Source organism: Rattus norvegicus, chromosome 18 (assembly GCF_021556685.1).
Source record: "Rattus norvegicus strain SHRSP/BbbUtx chromosome 18, alternate assembly SHRSP_T2T, whole genome shotgun sequence".
NCBI lineage: Eukaryota > Metazoa > Chordata > Mammalia > Rodentia > Muridae > Rattus > Rattus norvegicus.
The window spans coordinates 15,207,029-15,234,365 of record NC_141551.1 but is presented as its reverse complement, the minus strand read 5'-3'; the positions used below and the strand labels follow the sequence as shown (position 1 = coordinate 15,234,365).

Sequence of the window (27,337 nt, the reverse complement as noted above, 5' to 3'; positions counted from 1 at the left end):
CTCAACTCATACTTTATGCAAACCGAGGGAAGCTCTTCTCTAGATCAAGTATGAAAGGGCATGCTAATAGTCCAGCCTATTTTATAAACCAAATGCTACATGGGTCTGAGATGTATCACTCCCCTGGAACAAAACTAACAGCAAAGACACCAGAATCTCATGAGACAATGCTAACAAGGACAGTCAGAGTCATAACAGAATACTAAGCCAGCATTCAAAGCAGGGTTTAGAATCCAGCTGGCTGACAGCAAGTCCCGACCACTGAGAATCAAGCCTTTCTCAGTTTGCTCACAAGGCTCTTTTTTAACATTTACGGTTTAAGTCCTCTAGAGCAATTGGTTCTTAACCTGACAGTCTGAAAGTCTTTGGAAGTACAGTCTTAACAAAGACACACAGCTAATGTCAGAACACAGACAAATGCATGAATGTGCTCATTTGAAGCTGAGTGTTATACGAGGTAAGGGACGCTGACCGTCTATGTGATCTGCAGTACACACGCCAGGCAATCTGACCCTGAGCCTGTGTACAGACTGCAGCACACAGAAAGCATGTGTCAAGTACCCAGTGTCTGCAGAACGATTAGGATGTGTCATCTGTTACCTTGGAGAATATTACATCTGAAAACTAAAAATAAGGCATGTGAAGAGTTTCTAAAATCAGAGGTGATATCCAATCAGGAAGTCCATAGAATAATAAACATGGAATTTACAGGGGATGTGGGGACAGACAGGTCTGAACTTGCTCAGAGGTATCATATAACTATTTACACCTATACACTTACAATACAAATAAATGTTAATAAATGACGGTGTGTGATGCTATAAACTATGTTTGAAACTTTAAAACTACAGTCGTCAATGTGCACCACAGTTCACAAAACTGCTCATGATATAACAGAAAACAAATGTGTATAAGGTCTGACAATAGTCAAACAAGGATTGAAAGGAAAAGACAAACATACAATGGAGGCTAGAAGAAGGAGACAAAGAAGACAGTGGCTCAAAAGCTGTGATATACGACAGTGCCTGACACACAGGAGGGACAGCTCTAGAGCTGTGATGTATATGACAGGACCAGACACAGGGGTAGAGGGCTCTAGAGATGTACAGCTGAGTAGGTAGACATATGGGATGGGTGGCTCAACACAGGTCATGCACAATATCAGACACGTGCGATGGAAGCTCTAGAAATGTGATTTATAACAGGTGTCATGAATACAATTGTATGGTGTAGGAAGTCATGCTAAGTAGACTTTCATGCTATTTTGACAAAAGAGCAACAAATAACCAATTCTAAGATAATAGATGTATCTTTTAGAAAAAAAACAAGAAAAAAATCCAAAACAACTATCATTAACTGGGTGTGGTGGCACATGCCTTTAACCCTAGCATTTGGGAGGCAGAGGCTGGCATAGCCCATATCTCTGTGAGTTTGAGGCCAGTCTGGTCTAAGAGTGAGTTCCAGGACACCCAGGGCTACATACAAAAATCCTGTCTCACAACCAACCAACCAACCAACCAACCAACCAACCAACCAACCAATCAACCAACCAAAACCAACCTACCCAAAACCAACCAACCAACCAAAACCAACCAACCAATCAACCAACCAATTAACCAACCAAAACCAACCTACCCAAAACCAACCAACCAACCAACCAATCAACCAACCAACCAATCAACCAACCAACCAATCAACCAACCAAAACCAACCTCCCCAAAACCAACCAACCAACCAACCAACCAAAACCAACCAACAAACCAACCAATCAACCAAAACCAACCAACCAACCAACCAATCAACCAATCAAACAAAAGCAACCAACCAAACAACCAATCAACCAACCAAAACCAACCTCCCCCAAACCAACCAACCAACCAAAAACCTACCACCAAAACCAAAAAACCCAACTCATCATTATTTTATTTTAGTGTGTGTTTTGCATATATGTGTACACACACACACACACACACACACATACACACACATACACACACACACACACACACACACACACACACACACACACACACATACACACACACATATCCAAAGCATCACAAACACCAAACATCTCTGGTGTCCCTGGAAGCGAGGAAAGAGTGTCAGACCCCTTGGAACTGGAGTTACAGAGTTATGGGCTGCCATGTGGGTGGTGGGAACAGAACCCAGGTCCTCCGGAAGAGCAGCCAGTGCTTTTAACCTCTGAGCCATCTCCCTAGCCCTCCATTTCCATATTATCTTTATTAGTGAACATTTTGAAAGTGCTATAAAAGTAGAAGAAAATACTCCTATGTAAGAGACACTGGGAAGGCACATGGGAACCAGCAGATCCCTTCTGACACTCCATTAAATGATTACAGATGATACCATATATTTATTATAATATATAAGTACATATAAGCAGCTAAATATAAATTAAGGTGATGAATATGTCTGTTTCTTGAGTAGTCTTAATGAAACGATAAGTTGTGCATCTTCTATTCCGGCAAAGAAGAGCTGACGCGTAACAACTGAAGTGGTAGAGAAAGGCGGGAGAACAGGAGGCAGAGGAGATGGGGGGAGAGGAGGCAGATCAGAGGACAGTGTCGTACTGAGGACACTGCACCGCCTGCCCGTATATGTTAGAGATAACGAGGTGTGGACCCCTCTCCGCTTGGGCTCTGGTCGAGGTTTGAATAGGATGTACTGCATAAACGACCAGTCTTCAACAGCAAAGTCACTAACCTATAAGCTCAGTTTCCATACTTAAAAGGTATTTAAAAGTTTCATATAGCATATATAAGGGTTAATGAAACAACGGGACAGCATAGATAACAGGATGCTGGGACACAGTAGGCATCAAATGAAATTTGTTCTTCTATGTTCTGTCCTTTGTATAAAAGACTCTGGTATTTGGGCAGAAATGAAGACGTGCCCACTGTGGCTACTGGTTCTCAGATCTGTCTCTATCCCGGACACTCCTTTTTATACCAGCAGAATTCCTTTGCTACTAGTCTCTTGCTCAAGGTAGAGCCAGGCCAGACTTGTGCGACCATCAGTCTGGACTGAGCTTCCTTGGTTGGCACATTTTGAATCCACATTCAAAATCCCCATTCTATCTGTGCTTATTTCTGTGTTCGGGGAGGGAGCTTAGTCAGTAAGATTCTTGTTGCAGAAATGTAAGGACCTGAGTGTGATCCCTAGAACCCACCTAAAGCATTGTGGCGGTGTATGCTTAGGATTTCAGTTCTTGGAGACAGGCGGATCCCTGGGTTCTGACTAGCCAGCTTAGCCTAGGCAGGTGATTAAGTGAGATAATACGTCAAAACAAAGAGAAATCACACACACACACACACACACACACACACACACACACACACACAGAAAAACTAAAATACAAGAAAGCAAACAATACCGCCAACAGTGACCTAATAAAACAAGCAGTTACTAAAAGATGAACTACATACATGTGTATTTCAAACATTTAACTGTGGCTGGCCTACAGCTTCAGAGGTTTAGTCCATAGGCGGATAAACATATGAAAAGCACTTTCAACATCACTAGCCATCAGAGAAATGCAAATGCAACTACATGGAGGTTCCATCTCACCCAGTCAGGATGCCCAGTCACTAACATCACCGATAGCAAACGCTGCTGCTGAGGAGCGGACCTCGGGAACCCTTACACAGTGCTGGTTGGATGGTAAACTAGTGTAGCTGCTACTGTGCACGCCAGCTGAAGGCTGCTCAAACTTAAACCTTAAACCTACCATAGGACGGCGTTGTTCTTACTCCTGGACATCTGCATGGAGATTCAAGGCCACAGAGCACAGGGATGGCTGCACCCCGGTGCTTACTGCAACAGAGTCCACTACAGGGGACCAAACCAGTTGTTCAGTCACAGCAGAACTGAGAAAGGAGATGTGGTTTATACACACAGTGGAGTTCTTTTAGCCGTAAAGAAAGACAAGGCTATGGAGTTTGCAGGAAAATAAATGAGGCTAGAGGTAATCATATTAAGCAAATTAGGTCTATTGCCCCAAACCAAATGCCATGTTTTTCTATCACTGGTGCTTCCTAGATTTTATATGGCCACATTGAATCATTTATGTGTGCCTGACATAAAAACAGAAATGAAACTTAAGGGAACAAAACGGAGCAACAGGAGAGATGGGAGACAGGGGGTGGGGTGGGGTGCAGCAGGAGAGTGTGCATGTGTGTAGGGCTATGCCTGCATCTGGGGGTCATAGGTCAACCTTAGATAATGTTCCTCAGGCAGCAGGAGGGCGTGCATGTGTGTAGGGCTATGTCTGCAACTGGGGGTCATAGGTCAACTTTAGAAAGTATTCCTCAGAAGCTCTCCATCGTCTGTCCATCTTCCAGACAGGGTCTCTCATTGACTAGAGCTTGCCAAGTCGACTAGGCTGACTGTGAATCCTAGGGACCCACCTGTCCCTGCCTTCCCAGTACTGGGATGATGGGTGTGCATCACCACACTTAATTTTTAAAAAGAGGTTGATGAGCTTTTTTTTTTAATTAAAAAAACCATTTATTTTATTTTGTGTATGAGCATTTTGCCTGTTTGTATGTTTGAGCACTGAATGTGTGCCTGGTGTCTGCAGTCAGAAGGGGGCATTGGAACTCTTGGAATTCCAATTAGTGGACGTTGGGAACCAAACCTGGATTCTCTGCAAGATCAACAACTACTCTTAACTGCTGAGTCATCACCGCTGCCCACGTCTGCTTTTTTTAAACTTGGGTCTGGGGTCAAGCTCAGGTCCTCATGCTTGCACAAGCTATTCCTGAACAAGCTATCTCCATAACTCACTTGTACGAAAATAAAGTGCATTTAAGAAAAAGTGTTTGTCCCATAGCTCCAGTTAGAAGGTTTATAAAGAGATGTAGTCCACTTAGATAATGGTTCCCCTTTTCCTATATTACCTCTTCTGCCATGCCAGTTAGGGATGTCGGCTGATGATGAGACTTACCATCAATAGAGACATTCTATAGGCAAATAGGCTAGTTGGTTCATACATAGGGCCCAGATTATCAGGATTATCCCAGACAAACCAGCAGATGGGCTCCCACCAGAGGGGCCAATGACAGAGGATTCATTTCCACAAGGATCCCTGCATCTTTGCAGCAATGGCGTCCTATGGCTACAGGGGAAGTTGAGTAGGCTTCTCTTCTTGGTCTATACCTGCCTTTTTACTCTTTGATTCTTCTCTGCCCTAAAGTCTGCTCTGGGCCCTAGGATAACAACAGACAGAGTCCAGGGGTCTGCTTGACTACAGTGAACAGGAAGGCTTGGCTTGTACCCGCTGGTAACCTTAACCATCCCAAGCCAATACAAATGACAATTCCGTATGTGCACATTTCTCTTGCTTTCATATCAAGGTGACTTGCTAACAAGTATCCATAGGGGAGGAGCTTCAGGGTTCTTTTCTCTTAACGATATCTGTCACCCCTAGCATTTCTCACAATAACAGGTGAAAGCCATCGTGCCACACCCACAGATTGGAGACTTGAAAGTGCACCAACGCCTTCTGGGAGAATTATTAACAAAACCGAGACTTTAACACCTTCTAGAGAACTATTTGAGGACTAGGTTTCTAATTTTAGCATTCCAGAGGTTAAGACAAAAGGGGGAAAACAAAATATACAATCGCACACACATCTTTCTATACATTTTTAAAAAAATTGATAGAGGAAAACATTTTTGATGAAATCTAGGACCTGATGCTTCCTGAGACCCGTCCCCACATGAACAATTACAGCGCAGAGCTTTGAAAGCTCTCTGAATGGCTTTCCAAATATTGCCATCTGGTGGAATTTTAGTTAATTGTTCTTTTGTTCTAGGGGAGCCCCTGGCGGTACACTTTGAAGGCATTATCAGGCAGAGATTTAGGGTACCCATGGGAAACAGCTAAAGATCAAAATGATCCTGTCTCAGACAAACTAGAAACTGTAAACACAGAGGGGCTCTCAGGGGCTTTGCCATTGTCCTGATACGTGTATTTATCTCATGATCCTCTCTTCTTCTCTCCCTCCCCTTCTCTTTCTTCCTCTTGTTCCCTCTCTTTCTGCTTCCTTCCTCCCCTAAGGTTCACCTTGTATTCTTAACAATAAAAAATAACACTCCATTTATTTAAAAATAACTAGAAATGTCTCAGGATTATTTTGACCATATCTTGATATTTCTTCCTCCAACGACCACTAATACGATCTCGCGAATTAAACTTTAATTGACTTGCCCATGTTTCAGAGGACTTTCTGTTAGCAGTCACTAGCTCTAAGCACACTTGGGAGGGAGGGCATCATTTGAAGAGTACATAGTACTCTTTACATAGTACATTTACTCAAACACTGGCTTTAACCATGCAATAGACTTTTTAAAAACAAGCCGGCCATTTAGGCAGTCCATACCAGGCCAATTTAATTCACAAATGGAATCTACAAGGTAGTCATATTGAAACCTTACTTTGAACATCCAGGCACTCTCCCTGGCTGTTGAAGCGAGTGGTTCTTCTGGGAAATGGGACCCTGGAAGAAGACAAAACACAAGGAAAAGAATTGAGTGAAGTAACGTCATGAAAACACTGTAGATCAATGGAAAAAGAACTTAAAGAAAGCATATTCCACAAATACCCAAAACTGACTGATTTTGCTTGGAAATTTTGAAATTTTAGTATAATGGCAGATCTAGAAAAAGAATTGTTTTCATCCCCCAACCTCCCTAGCATGGTGTGAAGAGAAAAAGCCCTGCGTCTGTACTGGAATGATGGCTTAATGATTATGAGCACTGGTTGCTCTTCCAGAGGTCCTGGGTTCAATTCCTGGCACCCACATGGCAGCTTATCGCTGTCTGTAACTTCAAGGAATCTAAAAGTCCTGTGTCATCAGATAACCCAGAAGCAGGCCCCTCCTGAGGCATTATGAGCCTTATCAGTTAGAGCTCAAACTTGCATAAAATTTATTTTATGACTTATTTTATGATAAGCCAGACTTGAAAAGATACACACAACAGATGCTCATTTGTTTTCTTTCTTTCTTTTTTTTCTTTTTTCTTTTTTTCGGAGCTGGGGACCGAACCCAGGGCCTTGCGCTTGCCTAACAAGTGCTCTACCACTGAGCTAAATCCCCAGCCCCACTCATTTGTTTTCTATCAGTTCACTACTCCCTCTAACACACTACTTGGCTGCACCTTATAGTCAATGACTGGTATACCCAGTTCTAGAGGCTGAGTGATGTGGCAGGTCCTGGGTTCAAGACCCACCATGGGGACGTCTGTGGCTACTGGGGAGAGACTAATGGTCCCACCGGATACTGCTAAAAGTGACCTGCTATACATGTCTTTCCCATCACCCCCAGCAACAAGTGAGAGAAGACTCATCTGCTGTGTTTCCACAACCAACTCAGAGATGCTTCTGATCGTTATCCAGAACCAACCACACAAAAATCAACATATCTGCAACACATCTAACACAATGAGGTTCATCCTGGACAAAGCTCTGAAGTTACTACTGCTGATTTTTAAATGGGGAATTGGTAGGATTTTTACAGTTTCCGTACAAGGGTAGTGAAAGAGAAAAGAATAATCTGGTAACAGGTGAACAATAAAAGCATGGGTAAAGATGGCTGCCGTCTTGTTTTTGTTGTTGTTTTGTTTGGTTTTGTTTTTCCTGACTGTCTTAGAACTCACCCTGTAGCCCACGCTGGTCTTGAACTCAGAGATTTGCCTACCTCTGTCTCTGGGGTGCTGAGATCAAAGGCGTGGGCCATGACCACACAGCCAGGTTGTTACACAGGGAACACATTACCTAGTCCAGGAGGCTGAAACCCCAGAGTCTCCAAAAACTGAGTCTCGTTGAATGGTGACACGATGCCACAAGTAGAGGATGTCACAGCCTGAAGCTGTTCTATGTAGATAACTATTTAAAATATTATATGAAATGACCTTGAGGCTATATGCCCAAGGCATATATGAAACACAATGAATTTTGTTGAAATTCTGTTGAAATCTCATATCTGGTGCCAAGCATTCAGATAAGAGAAACTTAACTGTAGGGTTCCAAGTTCAGATAAAAACTTAATTCTCTGCCTTATTTAAAAGGCAGAAAAATCCATAGTAATGCTTTTAAGAAGTAGATTTAGATAAACTCATACACACACACACACACACACACACACACACACACACACACACACACATCTCAGGTAGAATAAATGTCCATATATGTTTTATAACAGAATTTATGTCTGCAGGGATATTTTACATGCTTTTATAATTTAATACTAGTTTCATAAACTTAAAATCAGATTAAAAAAACCTAGTTCTCAACAATTTTTGACTCCTAAAGTCTCCCAATTTTTCAGAAATCTTAACAGCTTAGAATAAAATTTTCATTTGCCTTCTTTATTAAGCTAGTTCTCAGTAGCTTTGTTACCAAACAAGAGGTTGCCTACCAAGCGCTGAGGCAGGAGCACAAGTTTATCTGCAAACTAGATAATTAGCCCTTAGAAGATGCTGTCTCATCTACACACAAGTGACCTTTCTCTGTTTACTCAAAACAGCCAGTTGCTAATTTCTCGGCAGCTGTGACAGAGCAGCTTGGAGAATCGTGAGCTCATCTATGGAGCCCTGTATGTGCTAGACAGTTCACTAATTTAATTGAATTTTATTAGATAAAACAATCTTACAAACAAAACGGAGGCTCAGAGCAATGGGGCTCAGAGTAATGGGGGCGAGATGTACAGTGGGCAGGGCTGTACCTCACAGACCTTACCATCTATCTGTTCTCTCTTTCCTCACACTTTGAATTGTAAAAACCAGTCCCCTGGGGCTGGAGAGATGGCTCAGTGGTAAAGGCTCTCCCTGCTTTTGGAGAGCATCCAGTTCAGTTCCTAGCACCTACATGGCAGCTCACAACTGACCGTAACTCTGGTTCCCGCAAATCTCACATCTCTGCAGGGCCTCAGCACATGCGTACAGGCAAAACACACATGCACATAAAATATAAATAAATCTTTTTTTTTAAAGCCAGTCCTTTGATACATCTTAGAATCTGCTTAGAAAAAAGAAGACATAAGCAAGCAAGGAGGAAGTCTTTGGGATCCAGAGCCTAGCAAATATTCTTAGTTTTGACATCAGAATTATAGTCTGTTAAAAGCAAATAAACTGATGTTTATCAAAATTAAAAATTTTTGTCCAGGTGAAGCAGACAAATCCCCTGATGTGATTCTCCTACATTTCCACTCTCCATTCCTTATGTGTGTGAATGCTATGCCTGCATGGATGTTTGTATAGCATAGGAATGCCTGGTCTCATGAGGGTCAGAAAACAGACTCAGAACTTGAGTTACAGGGAGTAGTGAGCCACTGTGAGGATCCTGGGAATCCAATCCAGGTCCTCTGTAAGAACAGCAAGTGCTCTTAACCTCCAAGTCATCTCTCTAGCCGCCAGTCTGTCCAATTCTCCATCAAAATTCCTAACGTTGATACAAATGCATACAGTGAAAGCTGAAAGTGAATTCTTTTTTTTTTTTTTTTTTTTTTTTGGTTCTTTTTTTTCAGAGCTGGGGACCGAACCCAGGGTCTTGCGCTTCCTAGGTAAGTGCTCTACCACTGAGCTAAATCCCCAGCCCCTGAAAGTGAATTCTAAACACCAGTTTGGTACCTCATGCATTTTAATGAATCTCTATTCTCTGAAGTTCACACTGAGCAGGGATCCCTCTGAATTCCACATCTCTCTGCATAGGAGTAGAATTTTATTCTTTCCTGGACTTTGTGGACAAGGCAGGTGGTCTGTCTCTCACTCTGTCGTCTCCTACAGACTGCGGTCTTCTGTCATTTTAAGCACCAGGTAGCTCTTCTTCAGAAACAGGCATCAAGAAACCAGCCCCTCTCTCTATGATTTATTTTAATCAAAATTTGTTAGGATACAAATCATGGCAGGATCAAGCAAAGCACATTTTCTGTTTCATAGAAGTCTACTCTCTAGAAGTTTCCAATCCTTCTGCTTTCAACAAACCCAGAATTCCAGCATCTTATGTCCAAGGTATGCCACCAGAATATCTGTTTCACCTAGGACGATCTCTCTACCCCTGAACTCAAACAACCGTTGTCTTTATGCCTGGCCATAAAATGCTAGGAACATAAGAGAAACATCAGGAGGAAACATGGATGTAAAAGTATCTCTAATCATGCAAGCCACTGGATAATTTACTATTCTTTCTGCTTTGTAGCTGGCCAGTTTATCCTCTGATCTACACGAGGTCAGATCATTCTGTTCTTAGAGACAGCATCAGGCCTCCCGAGTTGCCTCTAGCTTTTCTAAGAAGGTGTCAGGGCTGGGGCCTGGGCCTGGTTTGCTCCCAGGGTTTGACTCAGCCTTCCCAGGTCTTCAGAATGGGTTGTATCCTGGATTCCAAACTCCCTACTGCATTCTGAGATTCTGAACGGCTCCAGCTGCAGATTATACTCTATCCTGTGGGAGGTCCACGACTTTCTAGGAACAGGCATCTTATAAACATTAACAGAGAGGCACATGCTATTAATCCTGAGACTGATCTTGCTTGATACCAACTTCCAGCAAGCACATCAATTAGTGGTCTTGCGCTGGGACTGCGGCCTCTCCAGGGGCAGCCTAGGGCTGCTCACTGACGGGAAACACAGGGCTCAGCATGCACCAGAGAAACCAAAACCCAAGGGCGGAGGGTATGCGCTGGCAAAGGAGGTCAGGTTACACGGGGGCTTGGATATCAAGTCTACTATGACTCATTCTCCTTAAGAAAGACAAATTGGCAAATGATCCATGCTGTATACTTAAGGACTTTGAAAATCTTGCTTGATGATAAAGGGATTTGGGTGGCATATACTGAAGGTGATAATGGTGGTATAAACTCCTCAGGGCTACAGGCTTTGGTTTCTATACACTGGAAGGACAATCCCAAGCGATAGCTACAAATTTGGCTCCTTTTCCTCCAAGCACAGCGTAACCATCTCTTCTTGGAACCCCCACTTCTCCATCTGTTGCTTCCCATGTGAACCAGAACAAAAATAATTTTTAAGACTGCCCTTTTTATTTTAGATTTTTTTTTTATAAAAGAGTGGTAACGTGAAAGTAAAATTCTCTGAAAAACAAAACACCCTCCAAAACAAAAACAAACAAAAAACCCCAAAACACCGAGGCAAGCTACACCCATAAGAAATATTGGATCCATGCATTGTAACCCCACAAAATGCTTTTTATAATTGCATCACTGAAGCCAAGCCTTTGTCCATTTTTAACCGTGTCACTGGAAAACCAGTAAGTGGAGAACAGCCCTTTGCTCTGTGTGATGGACACCAACACATAGGAAAGTGGGAAAGTTGCCTGGAGAGCCTCAGTTTCTTGTTTTCTGTCACAGTTTATGGTACAGTGTTCGAGACATGGTGGATACTCAAGGCATGTTTTCCTTGTGTCCCGTCTTTGTAATCCGTTATTCTCCTGGCCCACCGAGGAAGCAGCATATTAAAAGTATTGCAGGGCTTTGACAGGCTAACAGAGACGTTAGGACATTGGAGTTCAGCGGGCATGATCTTCCTTAAAACATGGATGACTTCACCTTGTGCTGTGTGCTTTGGGAAAATCTTTTTTTCAGAGTATGAAACATGTTAGTAAGTGACTGGAACTGTGGAAACGTTGGCAGAGTGTCTGGACATAAGTTCCCTGTCCAAGCCCATGTGAGGGGCCCAGGACTGCTCTCAGAGCCTCTGCTGTGGGCTTTCCCTTGCAGAGGAATCTACTTCCAACTGTCTGAGTTACGCCAGTATCTCAGACCCTTGAATGGAAGGTGCACGCTGAGCTCTATCTGACTGGAAATACTCCAGGATGTGCCAGAGGTGACGCTCCAATCACACTCAGGGAGGTGCTGTTTAAAGGAGGAGGGTCCAACCAAAATGTGTAAGTATCTGCATGTGTGTGTGCTCACACGTGGGTGCACTTGTGTGTACACGCATAGCTGGAACATGGAAGTCAACCTGAAGTGTTGTCATATTTCAGGTGCCAGCCCTCTTATTTCTTTGAGATGGCAACATCTGAAATTCACCGAGTAGGGTAAATCTAGTGTATCCATGAGCCCCAGAAAGTCTCTGGTCTCTGCCTCACAATACTGGGATTAAAAGCCTGAACATTACCATTCTTGGGGTTCTTAGGTAGTTTCTGGGGGACTGAATCCAGGTCTATATGTGACTGAGCAGTCCACCAGCCCCACTTGGAGTTTTTTTTTTTTTTTTAAAAGAAACTTCCTCTCATTATATCTATTGGTGGTTTTTATATATTTTTCTTCATATTTTTATGTGTATGAGTGTGTTGTCTGCATGTATAAGTGCATATCATGTGCACAGCAGTGCCTATGGAGGTGAGAAGCAAGCACTGGATCCTTTGGAACTAGAGTTGTGGGTGTTGTGATCCACCATGTGGGCGCCAGAAACCAAACATGGTTTACTCTTTCGGGAGGCTGGGTCTTGATGTGTAGCCTGTGTCAGCCTGAAAGTTGCTTTATAGACCAGGCTGCCTTCAAACTTGTAGTGATCTTTCTGCCTCTGCCTCTTGAGTGTTGGGATTATAGGCAAGTGCTACATCTGGCTACTGTAAAAATTTGCAAAATTTTAAATATTAGCTTCCAAATCATAACTTCCCTGCTGCCCCCTTGGAGGTCCCCCTGGATGGCTTTTGGCAGGACTTTTTCTCTCTCCTTTCCTGTGGGAACTCCCTTGGACTCTGACTTGTAGATACAAACTTCTGACCCGGCATCTTCTCCCTTTCGCCATCATTTTCTCTCCCACCCTCGCTGCCCACACCTTCAAGAAGACCCTTTAGACACTAGCCCTCTGGCCATTTCTTTTGCACCCCCAGGATACTGTGCGAAGCCAGTAGGTTTCGATCCTGGGTGTGTGTGTGTGTGGGGGGGTTTACATATCAGTATCCTGCATATAAGATATTTACATTACCATTCACAGCAGAAACACAATTATAGTAACGAAGCAGAAACGAAATAGTTTTACAGTTGAAGTCACCACGACACGAGGAACTGTGTTAAAGGGTCCAGCATGAGGAAGGCTGAGAACCACTGCTCTAAGGAATATGATTTTGTGTGTTAGGGGTGAGGTTTTCATCCCCACAGAGAGCACAGGCTTGAATGTCACCGGGCAGTCCTGCACTGCCGCCATCTCCTATGGGCTTGGTACTGTGTTAAGAAGTTGGTCGGGAGACTGGTATGAATAAGGTCTGATTTTGTACACCACAAGCAGCAGAATGCTTCTCCCTATGAAAGAGGGCTTTGTGGATATTATTCTTAGGAGGAGAAACCAAGGCACAGACAGAGGCGACAACTGATACAAATGCTGCTGTGCAAAGGTTCCCAACCACACAGGCTTCCTGCAAGTTCATCCTGGCCCTGCTCACCTTTCCCTTTCCTTGTGTTCCCTTTGTCCATAATAATTTAAACTCAGCCTCATGTATGGCAGCAGCTCCAGGACGCCACCCTCTCAGCTTTACATTGTTCATAGGAGGTTCCTAGTTTTCCTTTTGTCCAGCAGTCACTGAGCACACTTGAGTCAACACCACTTAAGAACGGCTGCTGGGCACAGGTGCTCTGTTAGCACATTACATCGTTAAGTACTTTTCTTGCCAAATCCCAGAAGGGCTGTGCTTCTCCACGTCTTACAGATGCATGAACTTGAGAGAACCCTGTGGCAGGGTTGAGGCCCGAGCCAATGTTTTTCAGCCTGTACAACTGCAAGTTTTGCTGCCACCATACATGCCGGTCATATGCCAGGCACTGTGCTAGATGAGGAGCATCTACACAGAAGACTTACAGGCTGGCTCGGTGGCAAACACAGAAATATGCAGCTATAATCCAGGGCCTCTGAATGCACTGCTCCTGACAGGGAGAGTGGGCACACTAACGGGGAAGATTTATCACTGCTATTGTCTTGATTAGTGTGCAGGGTGTGACTGCTCCTGTCTTGACTACTGTGCAGGGTGTGTAAGGCATTTGTGAGCGTCTTGCCTCTCAATATCGGCTGAGGCGGTATTCAGACTTTATGATTCACTTGGCAATCTTGTTAAAAGACGCACATTGTGAGTCAGTAGCAATGGGTGGGTGTGGGAAGCTGGTATTTATCCCCCTCTAAAAGGCTTTCAGATGACTCTGATGCTGTTGGTCTGAGGACCACCCCTAGACTTAGAAGGTTCGAGTTGACTTCTCTCAGGGCTCTTTGGAAAACCTGCTACTATGGCAACCTAACACACTTAGCCAGATGGCCCATTCACTCGCTGATCCATATTCAAGCTCATCCATTCATAGTCGAGATTCTACAACGGACCAAAGTCAAACTAAGGTGGAAAGTCCACCCTGGGGCATTAGTGTTTTGTCACTGTCCTTGTCCTGTCACACCTCCGATCCTTCAGGATAATGGATTTGTCCAGCTCTCAGGTCCTTAGGAAAAGTCCTCTTCTCTCTAATTAGCTCAATTAGTTACTTAATTACTTTGCAAATGCACCGAGGTTGATTATAATAAACTTTTATTATTTCCCCTCTGCTGACCAGAATGGATAGCTCTGGATCTCATTATATGAGTACCTTAAGTGAAGTAATTGTTATTTTTCCTGGGCATGTCTGTGTGCATGCACATGTGCATGTCTGTGTGCACACATGTGTGGAGGGCAGAGGCTGTCACGGGTGTCTTCCTCCATGCTTTAGTTTATTTATTCTTTTTTTTAAAGATTTATTTATTTTATTAATGAATACACTATAGCTGTCTTCAGACACTCCAGAAGACAGTACTAGATCCCATTACAGATGGTTGTGAGCCACCATGTGGTTGCTGGGAATTGAACTCAGGACATCTGAAAGAGCTGTCAGTGCTCTTAACCGCTGAGCCATCTCTCCAGCCCTAGTTTATTTATTCTTAAGACAAGGTTTATTATTGAACTAATTTATTTACACTGGCTAGCCAATAAGCCCCAGGACACCCCTCGCCTCCCCCATCTGTTCGACCCCAGTGCTAGGCTTACCAGCATGTGGAGTCCTGGGTCCTAGGTGTTTGCTTGTTTGTTTGTTTGAGGGTGAGGGAATCTAAACTCTGGTCCTAATGTTTGCGAGGCAAACCCTTGCAAATGAGTTCTTTCTTTAGCCCTATTATTTTTATTTGTGTGGACAATGGAGATCACCACACAAACATCCACCATGCTTGAGAAATGGGAGTATGGTCAGGTGATTGCTGCTCTGTCGGAAGCACACAATAAACTAAAGCCAAGCCTTGCCCCTGTTGTTTCCAAACTAGTTGTACCGAGGGTGTCCACATGTCTGCCCTGAGGTGACATGCCAGTACCACCAGTCTGTCCCACAGCACCTCATTCCAACACCTCCTGAGATGGCCGGCACTTTCAGACACATTCTGAACAGCCAATCACGCCCTCTTCTGATGCACTGGGAATTGGAAGCAGAGAAGTGTCTGTGAATTTCAGAAGGCCAAAGGGCCCCCTCTGTGGTGAACTTTGTCAAACCATCCTCATCTCCTCAGTGTGAAATGCTATGGATCTTTCTGAGAGAAAGATGAGGTCATTGGAGGTTGGATCACTATTACAGTTCAGTAAGTTTATGAATTAAGAGGACTTCTGCATCCCCGAGAATCCAGCTATGATTGATAATCCTGTCTCCCAGAAGCATTGGAACCACAGTAAAGAGCCCTGGCTTCAACTCTTCCCCAGTTATTGACTTTAGGTATACCACTTATGTTCTGGGCTTTTGTGTTTATACTTTTCTATAAAGTGTGTCTACATAAAAATCTGCTGCTATACATAAAAAGTCCTTAGCTACCATAAATATTTATATAAGTGGAGAAGACAACTTTATGGTCATTATTAGACAACTGACATGCTGGAAACAGCTCGGTTGGTAAGGTACTTGCTTTGGAAGATTAAAGAGCTGAGACCCATCTGCAGAACCCACATAGGAGGCTGGCTGTGTCGCTGCATGACTGTAATCCCAGTGCTGAAGGGGTGGAGACAGTTGCATCTCCAGGCTTGCTGGCCAGCTGGCCTAGCCTCAAGGCCACTAAGACTGACCTTGTTTTAAACAAACAAACAAACAAACAAACAAACAAACCCTCCAGCCAACAGCCACAAAGTGGATGTCACCTGAGGAAGGACAGGTTGTCCTCTGGCCTCTAATATGAACTGACATCATAAATGCACCTATGCATACAGGCACGCTGCATGCACACACGCACACACACACATGCAAGCATACATGTACACATATGTGTGCACACAAACACCCACCCACCCCTGAATTTGAATACTGTCTTTGAACACTGAGAGAGTACTGCAGAGTCAGAAGCAGACAATAACAAGCAACTGTAGGAAAGTCCAAACGACTGAAACAGATCAAGGGAAGCCCTTTAAAAACTTTTCCATCAGGGGACATTGAGCCTTGAATTTTCCACAGCCTAGGGGATCTAAGCTATATGGCTAGCCCCTATCCTATCTTAAGGGATCTAAAACAGCTTGACATAAGGGACCCTAATAAATCCCTGGAGAAGGACCCTTACTGGCTTTTCTCAAGGTGCATAGGAACTAGGGGAGTTAGGATGAGTTAATTAGCAATAAAGCAAAAAATCTTCTTAGAAACTCCCAGCTTTCACACATTCTTGACCAGGCAATTGGTTCCCATGAGTGTTTGCCACTGGGTCTTCCCTCATTAAACAACTTAGAAACAAAGACAATCTATAATAGCTTGCTGGAGGTATTCGTTTGTGCCATGCAAAAACATGCCACTTCTAGGTGACTGTAGTAGAAAGTTCTCCACTGCTGTTTTTATCTGGAAGGAGGATACATGAGATGATCCCCCTAAGTCACCTGCAGCTTCCAAACCCTTCTACTTAGCACAAACAATGAAAGCATATGATTCCCAGAGCTGTGCGCTGACCCTGAGACCCTTCACTAAACACTGGCAATGCTGTTCATCTGAGACAGATGAACACAACCAGCTCTGATTGAGCCCAGCAGAAGTGGTGAAGTGTCCTGGGCAAGCTGATAGAGTGCAGTGACACCATGGCCCTGGGAAGGAAAGGATGGCTTGTCCCATGTCCCTGAGAAGCTCCACTGGACATTAACTTTCAGGTCTCTGGATGATAAAAAAGTCAATCACTTGTTCATCACAACTGCTGACTTGGGACTTCTATCTACTCAGGACAACTCAATTCCAGCCTTCAAAAGAGGAAGGATTAAAGGAAGTGCTTTATCAAGCTTGGTTTACTCCTGGGTTTAAAGTCTCTTCTTGTCCTTGCATGCTCTGGTGCCTTTGGCAGGTGGCATGTTAGTATCTAGGGACTCAGCAGTAACAGGAGACCAAGAGACACAACCCTGCTTGCCTTCCCTGTATCATGAGGGATGAAGGGGACACAGCACTGTGCTAGATCTGGTCGCTAGCTCTGATTTTTCCTCATCTTCTCTCACCTCCAGCAAGCTATTATAGATGGTGTCTTTATTTCTAAGTTGATTGATGAGGGAGGACCCAGTGGTAACCATTCATGGGATCCAATTGCCTGGGCAGGAATTCGTGAGCATCTGGGAAGTTTCTAAGATGTTTTTGCCTTATTGCTGATTAATTACCTTTTAGAAATGGAGTCTCATTGTATAACCAGGCTGACCTGGAATGTACTATGTAGCCTAGGCCACACAATATTCGTCTATCCTCCCTATTTGGGGTTAAGGTGTGTGCCACCATGTCTGCCTGTGAGTGGATGATTTTAGGATTAATGTATATGCTCTGCCAGAAATCACACTGCTTTAGGCTTTTGAGGAGCTGGCCTGGCACTCTGTATACATTAAATTATTAGATAGTTGAACTTATTGCTACTGCTTCATATTCCAGTATAACTAAATAATTCAACACACTGGCAGATTATTAAAGGTACCTGTTTTCCTTGAGCTTAGAAATTAATTTATGGACTCTTCAAAGGAAAGAATATATTACTTATTATATTTTACTGTAAAAATGAATTACTAACCACCTTTTAGAGTACAGCGATAGTTTGCGGACAGAGGAGAAGTAAAGGCATGATGCTGTCATTTCCTGATAAGACTGGAGTCCACAATGCTGCACTGAGATGTCTGGAGTTGCAGGTTATACACAGCTAAAACAAAGAACCATGTTTGCTGACCACCAGTTCAAACTGCCTTACAGTGACTAAGAAAAAGAGATGGAATGGTCTTCTATCTGACGAGTAAGTTCTGAATCAAGATCATTGTTTAGAGTTAACTTTTGAGCAAAGATGGGGAGTTAGGGATGATCCTTTCTGATCCTAACTCCTGCTTTCTTTAGGACGCCTTAGATCTAATAGATGTTCCATTTTCTTGCTGGCGATCACTTCTCTAATTCTCTTTGTTGTCAGTAGTTGTTGTTTTAATTTTAAAAATCTCTAGCACCTCCACTTAGGATCAACAAACATAATTTTCAGAGAAATGAAGGTAGAAAATTAACAGCAAACTCCACAACAAAACCATCCCCCACGAAGAGGCCAGTTAAGAATTTCTTTCCCTTGGGATGGGCTCTTAGCCCCATGGGAAAATATGATTCAGGTGAGCTCAGCTTGAGGTTTCTAGACACAGCGCACAATCATCCTTCTACTCAACCTGCTGGCTCGCCTGCTTCTGATTGCCTAACACGGTACACTCGAAAGGTGTCAAGATGACTCTTCCCAACTCCACCCACGGCCCTGGGTCTGAGCAAATTCCCCTGAAGAGTGTCACCACACACCGGGAGGATAAAGTTGAGGCTAGAAAGAAAACCTAATGCACTCTTCTCCAGAGGTGGTGAAGCCGGACTCAGGTGCAGGAGTGGGCAGCAGCTGGTGTCCATGGTGATAGACATGGATAGCAATAGACTCTGAAGGAGAAAAGGCCACAGATACTGGAATATATTACACTGCTTTTCGTCTGTGTGGCTGATTGTGAGGGAAGTTGGTAAGTAGTACCAGGAGGCCCGGGTTCCTTTCAATAAGATAAACAATAGCTCTGTCTAACAGATGGTTCTTGTTTGGCCACGGATTCCAAAGCCCTAACTGGCCCCTCACTACTCAAAACAGGGGCTACGGGCTGATCATCCCTGGCCCCATCAAATTGTCTCTAAGTCCACAGAACGCTCATTCTACAGCAAAAAGCCAAGTCATACAGTGCTATTTCGTCACTTAGTGATTTTTATAAAGTTTATGCATGTGTATGTGTGCTTGTGCATGTGTGTATGTGCATGTATTGTCTGTATGACTTTGTGTATCGCACATGTACCAGTGCCTTTGGAGGCTGGAATAAAGTATTGGATCTCCTGGAACTGGAGTTACAGGCAGTTGTGAAGGACCAGATGTGGTTGCTGGGAACCAAACCTGGGTCCTCTGCGAGAGCAGTGAGTGCTCTTAACTGCCGAGCCATCTCTCCCAGCTTTATCTGTTAGCATATTTAATGTGTACTTAGAAACACAGGTGTAAAATTACTTCTGCCAAGCTAGGAAGAGGGAGAGGAAACCCCAGGTGAGGCTCTTTGAGTGCAGGGCTGGATGGACAGTGTTTATCACAGTTAAGAGGTAGAAAGTGGGGAAGTCAAGGCCCAAGATTTTAAAGATATGAAATGTGTAGGTTTTTATACAGGGAAAGATGTATATTATGATTCAAGAAGAGAACAGCCTTGCCTCTGTTAGGCACTCACTGTGAACCTTTCTAGCCCCTAAGCTCTAGAGCTTACAAGGTGTTCTCAACCTTCTGTTGGACAACCTTTATGTTTACATCTCTCCCTTAACACCCATCCCAAACCACCAACTAGTAACATTCCCGTCAGCCTAAGACCATTTCTCAGTGGTACTGGGACTTAGCAAGCATTGATATTTTAGACAGAATTTTATAGGCTAGTTTTTAGACTATTTTAGACTAGCAAGATTTTCAAATGATTCACGAAAGACGTAACACAGGTCTTACCCTGTTGGGATGGATGGGTCTGGATCAGTGGGTGGAGGCAATGGTTAGGGGCTAGGATATGCTTCTTAGAACCCAATTCCACAAAGGTTAATGTCTTTAATGGACCACCAGGGATGTTACCGAAAGGCAGATTCTCAGTTAATACAGGAAGACTAGTGGGGAAATCTACTTGGAAGTAGATTGGCCCAGCAGCTCTGTTAGCAACCCTAGATGGGGGTAAATGCATCTATGACTTCGAGTTTTGTTTTTAGAAAGACTTGGCTCGTGTCAGATACCCCAAATTTTACAATAACACTTGGTTGAACTTAGAGAAGAAAAGGACACAGTTTCCTAAACGGTAGGTGGACGGATCTGCAAGGGATAAAGAGGAGAACTCCAGCCATCCGGATGGAGAGACACATTTGCAAACTCTTCATTTGTGGCAGCGACAAGTCATCCAGAGGAGGAAGTCCCCTGACTGGAGGACATCAGGAAACAAGATGTCGAGACAAGTTCCGATCAATGCGGCTACTCTTTTCAATACGCCCTCTAGAATCCTAGTCAGAAGCAGTCAGTCCAGCCCTGTTGGAGGGACTCAGGAACTTCTGGATCACTACACCATCACTCTATTGTCTACTTCCCAATTTGCAAAGTCTAAAGCAACTGTACATGGCACGACCTAATGATGCAATGCCAGCCTCAGCTGAGTTATCATGCTGTGTAGACATTATTGTCTGTTTATTTTTGACTTCGGAAAAGTCGAATCATTTCCCCCGAGCTTCCCCACCACACTTTAAGTAAGTGCATAAATTACTGATGAAAAATATCTATAACTGAACAGAAATCTCAAAATTAGGCCTTCAAACAATGAAACAGTAAGTGCACATATGTCAAGGTATGGTGCACGCCTGGAATCTCAGAGCGGGGAGGCAGAGACCAGAAAGAATCATGTTGTAAGAAGCTGGCTGCACAGCGAGTTTAGGTCAGCCAGGACTGCACAGCAAGAGAAGACCAAGTTACTGGGGGTCCCTGGGGGGCTTGTGAGAGGCTGATATTGTATCATTTGGGCTTACTGAGCTTATATCATTTGAGCTTCCATGTTTAACTGTGTTAGCAGAGTCTACATTATTCAGGAATAAACTATTCTTACAAAGTAAACACACAAGAAAATATGAAAAAAATACTATCGTCTGTCTTTAGTGATTATCTGACCTAGGTTCAGTAGGTTTTGTTTAAAATTAAACACCAAGGGTTTAAGTGTTAAGTGCTTATTTAGTTTGGAGTAAATTGAATTGGAGCAAACTAGAAGTCCACCTGAAAATTTTGATGTCAACTTTCAGCAAGTGTTCAAGGCTCTGTGAAACAACACATCCTTCACACAACTCTCCCACTGTGGTAGAGTTGTGCAAAAGAAGCCACTGGGAACATGTAAACACACAGGCAGGGGACAGTACAATGAAACTTGATTTTGGACCCAAAGTTTTGAGTTTCATGGTATTTTCTAGATGCTTTTCTTTAGACGTTTTTCAATTATGAGATGCTGTAAAGAATAATCTTACAAAATCAGATGGTGGGCCATAGCCTGTGGATCACTGACTGATATGAAGCTGTGAATTTAAGTTCATTTCTAGTTTTATGCCAGGGCATAGAGTTGGCCAGCAGTAATTATGTGTTTTTAGAATTTCACACAATGTATTTTTATCCTATTCTTTCCCATTTCCCATCTCCTCCCAGGTCCCCATTCCCTCCATCCAACTTCATGTTATCTCTCACTCTTAAAAACAAACAAACAAACAAGCACCAGCCTGGTGGTGGAGCCCCGCTCCTTTATTCCCACCACTCCCGAGGCAGAGTCAGGCACATCTCTTGAGTTTAAGGCAAGTCTGCGCTACAGACAGTCAGGGCTACACAGAGAAAACCTGTTTTGAAAAACGAACCAAACCAAAAGGAAAGGAAAGGAAACAAAAGAAAACCAACCAAACAAACAAAAATCAAGAGAAAAAGGCAACTAAGAACATGGCGTCCGTTTGTGTTGGCCAACTGCTCCTGAGCAGGAGGCCTGCCCTGGACTCTGGTTAGTATATCCAGTGTCACTCGAAGAAAATCGAATTTTTCCCTTCCAGCAGTTGTCATTTCCAAATGCTTTGTGACTGTGTCCACCTCCTCTCCTTCATGCTGGGATTTTTGTCTGGTTTGACCTTATGTGGTCTTGTGGGCGCTGCCACAGTTTCTCTGAGTTCATGTGTACGTCTAGCCTGTTGTGTCTGGAAGATGCTGTTTCCTTAAACAGTCTCCCATTCCTTATAATCTCTCTACCCCATCTTCTGTGTTAATCCCTGAGCACTGCAACCCCCTAATTTCTTATAGCTCCCCAAAAGTCAGTCAAAATTTCAGAAAGCACGAATGGATCTATTTGCACTATATCGGCCTTTGGAAAATCCCATAAGCCTTTATTTACTTGGGAGGGGAGAGTACCGGTGAAAATAAATCAGAATTCCTACTTTTAAATACACAGAAACACACTTGTTCTCATACGTATATACTGGTCATTGAGCCCAGGTCCTTGAATATGCTAAGCAGTGTTTCACCAGGAAGCTACATTCATGTTCTATTTTAAGAAGATCAGTAGGCAAATGAGACTAGAAGCAGGTTAACTATTAACCCACTATTCTGAAGCCACTCGTTGATTAATGAATTCCTGAAGGCACTTACAGTTGGACACGCTCTGCTCCTATGACAGTGAACTTCTGTGAAATGAACTTTTGATCCACGAGTGTGATTCTAACACCACAACAGTTATAAGTTTATGCTCAAAGCAGCTCAGCGAAGGCATTAGCTGTTATTTCATAGCTATTGCAGAGCTGCGAGAGGATTTTGGCTCCTACATATCTGGAATATAGAACGTGGAACTTAACGAAGCTGACTGCACCCAGAAGGTATCATTTCCCAGTGACCTCGTCACCTTCTGATTGTCGTGAGAACCAACAAGCAGTATGTCTAAGGCAAAGCCTGTGACTGCACTCTAGGTCTGTAGGCATGAAGGTCTACAGAAAACGCACAGCCCAAGCTGTGTATATGGCTGCTGTACACAGGTACAAGGGAAGCACAGAGCCTATCAGTATCTGGTGCCTGCTGTATAGCAGGCAGTGCTGGCCTGAAGGAAATGGAGAATGGGAGAAGAAAGTGTCTGTGACAGTGTGACACAGAGTGACCTGCTGAGAGGGGAAGTAAGGAAAGGAATAGAAACAGAAAGAAGGGAAATAAGTATATTTAATACAATATCTGACAGTCATCCTTTGGGAACTAGTGCTTATGATTTCCTGACAGGCCCTCACTAAAAGTGTAGGCTCGTCTCAAACTGCAGAGCAATCCTCCCAGATCAGCCTTCAGAGTACTAGGATTTCAGATGTGAGCCTGGCTTACGATTATTTTTGTCATCCTTTAAAAAATTAGCATATGATTTGTTTTTAATTAAAGTTAGCCTACAAAGTAGTGGGTTTCCTTCGTGGCATTTTCATACCTACTTTGTTCTTTTTGGTCCTCTTCTCTCACCTCTATCCTTCCTTCCCATAGCATCCTCTACACCCCCCGAAGACCCTCCTGTCCTCATGGTCCACAGAGGCTACTGTACTTTCTCTTCCTCTCTTCACTCTTTTCTTACACTCTCATGATCACCTTTCTAGTTTGGTGACCCCCCAAATACATACAAACATATAAAAGTTAAAGTTTAGGGTCTGTATATGAGAGAAACGTGAAACTTGTCTTTTTTGACTTTCTAAGTCTGAATTGTATAGGTTAAACACCTATGAGCTTGGAATGTGTGTGGCTCAGTACACTCTAGGTTCAACCCCCAATGTGTACAGGTGCCCTCGAGTGACACACACACACACACACACACACACACACACACAGAGGTTTGTTCAAAGGCAATCAAAATTTCATATGAAATGTTGGATATAGCCATTTCTATGTAAGCAGCTTATCGAATTTAGCCCCGAATGCACCAAATAGTGTATACTGTTTTAAAAAAAATTGTACACACTGCAAACTCCTTCTCTCTATTTCTTATATCTGAGATAACCCAAACTACTTTACAATTTCCCAAGAGCCTTTAAAAACGTGACATCCACAAAGGAAAGGATGGGCCGTCTGGTTGGCTCCGGTATTCCTGCTAACAGCAGCAAGTATTATTCAAAGCAGGTTGGATGGAGCGCTGGAAGAGGGAGAGGCTTTCACAAGCAAACATCCTGGTCAGATACTAAGATGTGCTTCCAAAGGAGTGGAGTGTGTGCCAGCCAATAAGGACAAGCCATAATGACTTCCTATTCACTGGGCTGGCGTTGGAGCGCAGCCTGCTGACTCACCAGGCTGCTCCTGGTTTATTTCTGCTGGGTTTCCCTGCTGCCTGCTACACATGCGTCATGGCCAGAAGGAAAGTTTCTATCCGTCTCCCTTAACGACAGTGCACACACTAGGCATGGGCAGTGAACTTCCAAATATCCAGTAATAACCAGACCCGAGCCAGGGAAGGGGAAAATATTGTTGTAGGGAGATGTCACAACCTGCCAGGCCTCCAGATGACAGTCACCTGCCCTGCAGTGTGAGTCACCGGCACCCCAGTTTCAGTGTCTTCTCTCTCTCTCTCACCCACTCAAGAAGTTAAAGTAGCTTCTTGTCTCACAACCATGCTGCTGTTAACAAAGTGGTTCTCGACGGGCTATGCAGTTGGAATCACCTGGAAGTTTCGTTTAATACCAGTGATGCGGAGTTCTCTACCCACCCCCAGGACAATCCGACTTAAATGGTTTAGTATGGGATGTAGAGACCAGGAATTCCCCAAATCTCCACAGGTGATTCCAGGAGGAAGCCAAGTTTGGAAACTAGAGCTTCGAAGCAGCATCGTTTGCCCAGGGAAAGGAAGCTTTCTTGTGACGCTTACCCAAAGACCACCCTGTTTCAGAGACCAACAGCAACGGATGTTTAGCTTGGTAGACAAAAGTGACAGCGAGGCGAGTTGCTTCCAAGTGGGACGCTGCCTGGGCGAGCACCCACCCCCTATCCTTGCTTGCTAAAAATCTAGCGTCCAAAAGCAGCACCCCACTTTACCTTTCTGATTACCCGTTGATCTCTGATCTGTTTCATCCTAGCGTCCTGTTCCGCCAAGTCGCACCCCGCGGTCCCCTCAGATTAGAAGCAGGTCCCTCAGACCTCACTCAAGACTGGACTTCTCTTGCACCTAAGCTTGGGCAGAGCCTCCGCCTCGCACCGCGCGGCCCCGGGGCAGATACTTATGCTAATCAAGAAAGTTCCAGCTACTCCTTCCCTCCTCGCACGCGGGCATGCGCGGTGTGGGCATTCACTTGCCCTGACCCCTCTGGAGTGCTTTTGGCATTATCTTTTTGCTTAGTGGGTCCAGATCACTTCCTTTCTTTTCTTTTCTTTTTTTCCCCCAGGGAAGGCTTGGAGGTGAGGAGGTGGTGAATACCAGCTGTGAGTAGGGGGCAAAGGAAGGGCAGCAGGACCGTCTGTGCCGAGGTGAAGGGACAACTAATGTTCGGAATATTAATTACTCAGCGCGCCATTGGCCCAACCAGGACTAACAGAAGGGGACAGGAGGTTAAGACAAAGGCTCCTGGCCCAATGGCTGCTGCCCCTTTCCTCCGAGGCTGCAGCTGCGCCGTTGACACTGGCTTGGCAAAGTAACTCTAGCGGTGACCCAGACCCTTTCGCTCTTTCAGAAGTCCGCGCTGCCTAAGGCTCAGGTTCAGAGCAGAGGGTCTTTTTGAGTCCACCCCTCTTTCCAGGCCTTTGTAGCATCACTCCTTGCTTCAGCGCAGCACTTGGAAGGGTAGACTGAAGAACGCTGCTCTAAACCAGTGTAGTGGTCGCTTCTATCTTTCTGCGGGTGCTGCCTGCCCAACGACTCAGGAGCAGACAAGCAACCCACTGTCCTCGCCACACACCCGATCCCAAGCCCCGGGTCCAGGAGTGATCGGTCCCAGCCGTGAGACCCCTGTCTCTGCACAGGGCACACCAGAGGCGGCCCCAGAGTTTGGGGGTTCGGGAATACACTCCAGATGGTGGGCGCGCGCGGCACTTCTAGATCTGGCCCCAAAGTGCGCAGTTTCTGGCAGCTCGGGAGGCTCTTATCCCGGGTGGTAATCCCAGTCCTCCAGCAGAAGGGGCCGAGCACTGCAGGCGCCCACCTACAAGTCGCCTTCTCCTAGGTGTCCCCAGCCTTCACCCTTCGGCCAGTGCACTTTGTGTCTGCCAGCGTGGCAGCCCTCACTCCCTTCCTCTTCCACTCGTGTACCGCTCTAGCCCCCCACCCAAAGAGAGGGGCGACCCGTAGGAGCCCGACTGCGCGCACACCCTAGGCTGGATAACTTCTTGATGGGCTTGAAGACCCCAGGATCCACTTGCTCTGCGATCTGCAGACAGCAGACCAAGGCGGGGGTGGGAGAGGCGCGGCCAACGCCTGGCCTGGGAGGGACGGACCCAGGGCAAAGGGTGTCTGGGCGCGCCAGGGTTGTACAGCTTTGAATGTACTTGACTCACCTGCTCCGGCGTTGTCGCCTCCTTCTTCTGCTGACAGCTGGGGGCTTTGTTTTCTCCACCCACTCAGCCGGCCACGCTCCGCCTCCACAGACTCACGTGACTCGTCGTCTGCCACCGTCAGAGTCCACTCCGGAGAGCCCCCTTGGCGCCGCCTCTTCCCCGGGGCGCAGGGTGCAGGTGGAGACCCCAGCTGGGAAGGGGACCCACAGGGACGAGGTGGTTCGCTGAGAAACTCCGGGCCAGACCCACTAAACTAGTGAACCAGGGAAAAGTGCCTGGGGAGAAATGGAAATAGCTGATGGCTGGATCTAGCCAGGGGCAGGAAGGAGGGCGAGGCTTGCAGAAAGCATTCAAAGGTGATGCCTCACCCTGAAGTACCCACGCCTGGGGTCTGCACTGCACCCCGAAACTATTTGCACTCATTCCTAGGACCTGGTGGATAATGAGGGGCAGACTATTAGTTTTTTTCACGAATATTAACTAAAGAAGCGCCTCTTATCGCGATTAATGACTTAGTAACTACATTGAGGATCCAAATCTACTTCTTGATTCTGTTGATATTCGGGTTCTAGCTGGAAAATAGATTCTGGACTGGAGAAGCTCATTCCGGAAGCTGATTGGTGTGGGCCCTTGTCCATCTGGAACAGCAGCAGCTGTTTTTAATAAAATGAACTAAGGACATTTTCTGGACTCAATACCAGGCTCAGTATCTGTTGCTTTTGGAAGTGGTCCCGACCCCTGCTGTTCACAATACTCGCAAGTGTCTGACATGGAAACAAACTGTGGGACTCCTTCCTTTAGTC

The 27,337-nt window shown here is 44.8% G+C and overlaps 1 protein-coding gene across 3 annotated transcripts in view; it reads right to left on the bottom strand.

The window, feature by feature from the left end:
• Positions 1 to 26,563, bottom strand: part of Mapre2 (microtubule-associated protein, RP/EB family, member 2) — a 139,304-nt gene extending 112,741 nt beyond the window's left edge. The window contains exons 1-2 of one of the 3 annotated variants that reach the window (XM_087593468.1): positions 26,535 to 26,563; positions 6,463 to 6,524 (exon numbers count right to left, since the gene is read on the bottom strand). Coding sequence is in view for 2 of the 3 variants with exons in the window: in XM_087593465.1 (XP_087449591.1) it covers positions 6,463 to 6,524; positions 25,083 to 25,118 (98 nt within the window). In the remaining variant the exon portion in view is untranslated. Of the gene's footprint in view, positions 1 to 6,462; positions 6,525 to 9,657; positions 9,889 to 25,082; positions 25,272 to 26,534 lie in introns of those variants that run through there. The other 2 variants (XM_087593465.1, XM_087593466.1) reach the window with 2 other exon arrangements.
• Between the last annotated feature and the right edge of the window lie 774 nt (positions 26,564 to 27,337).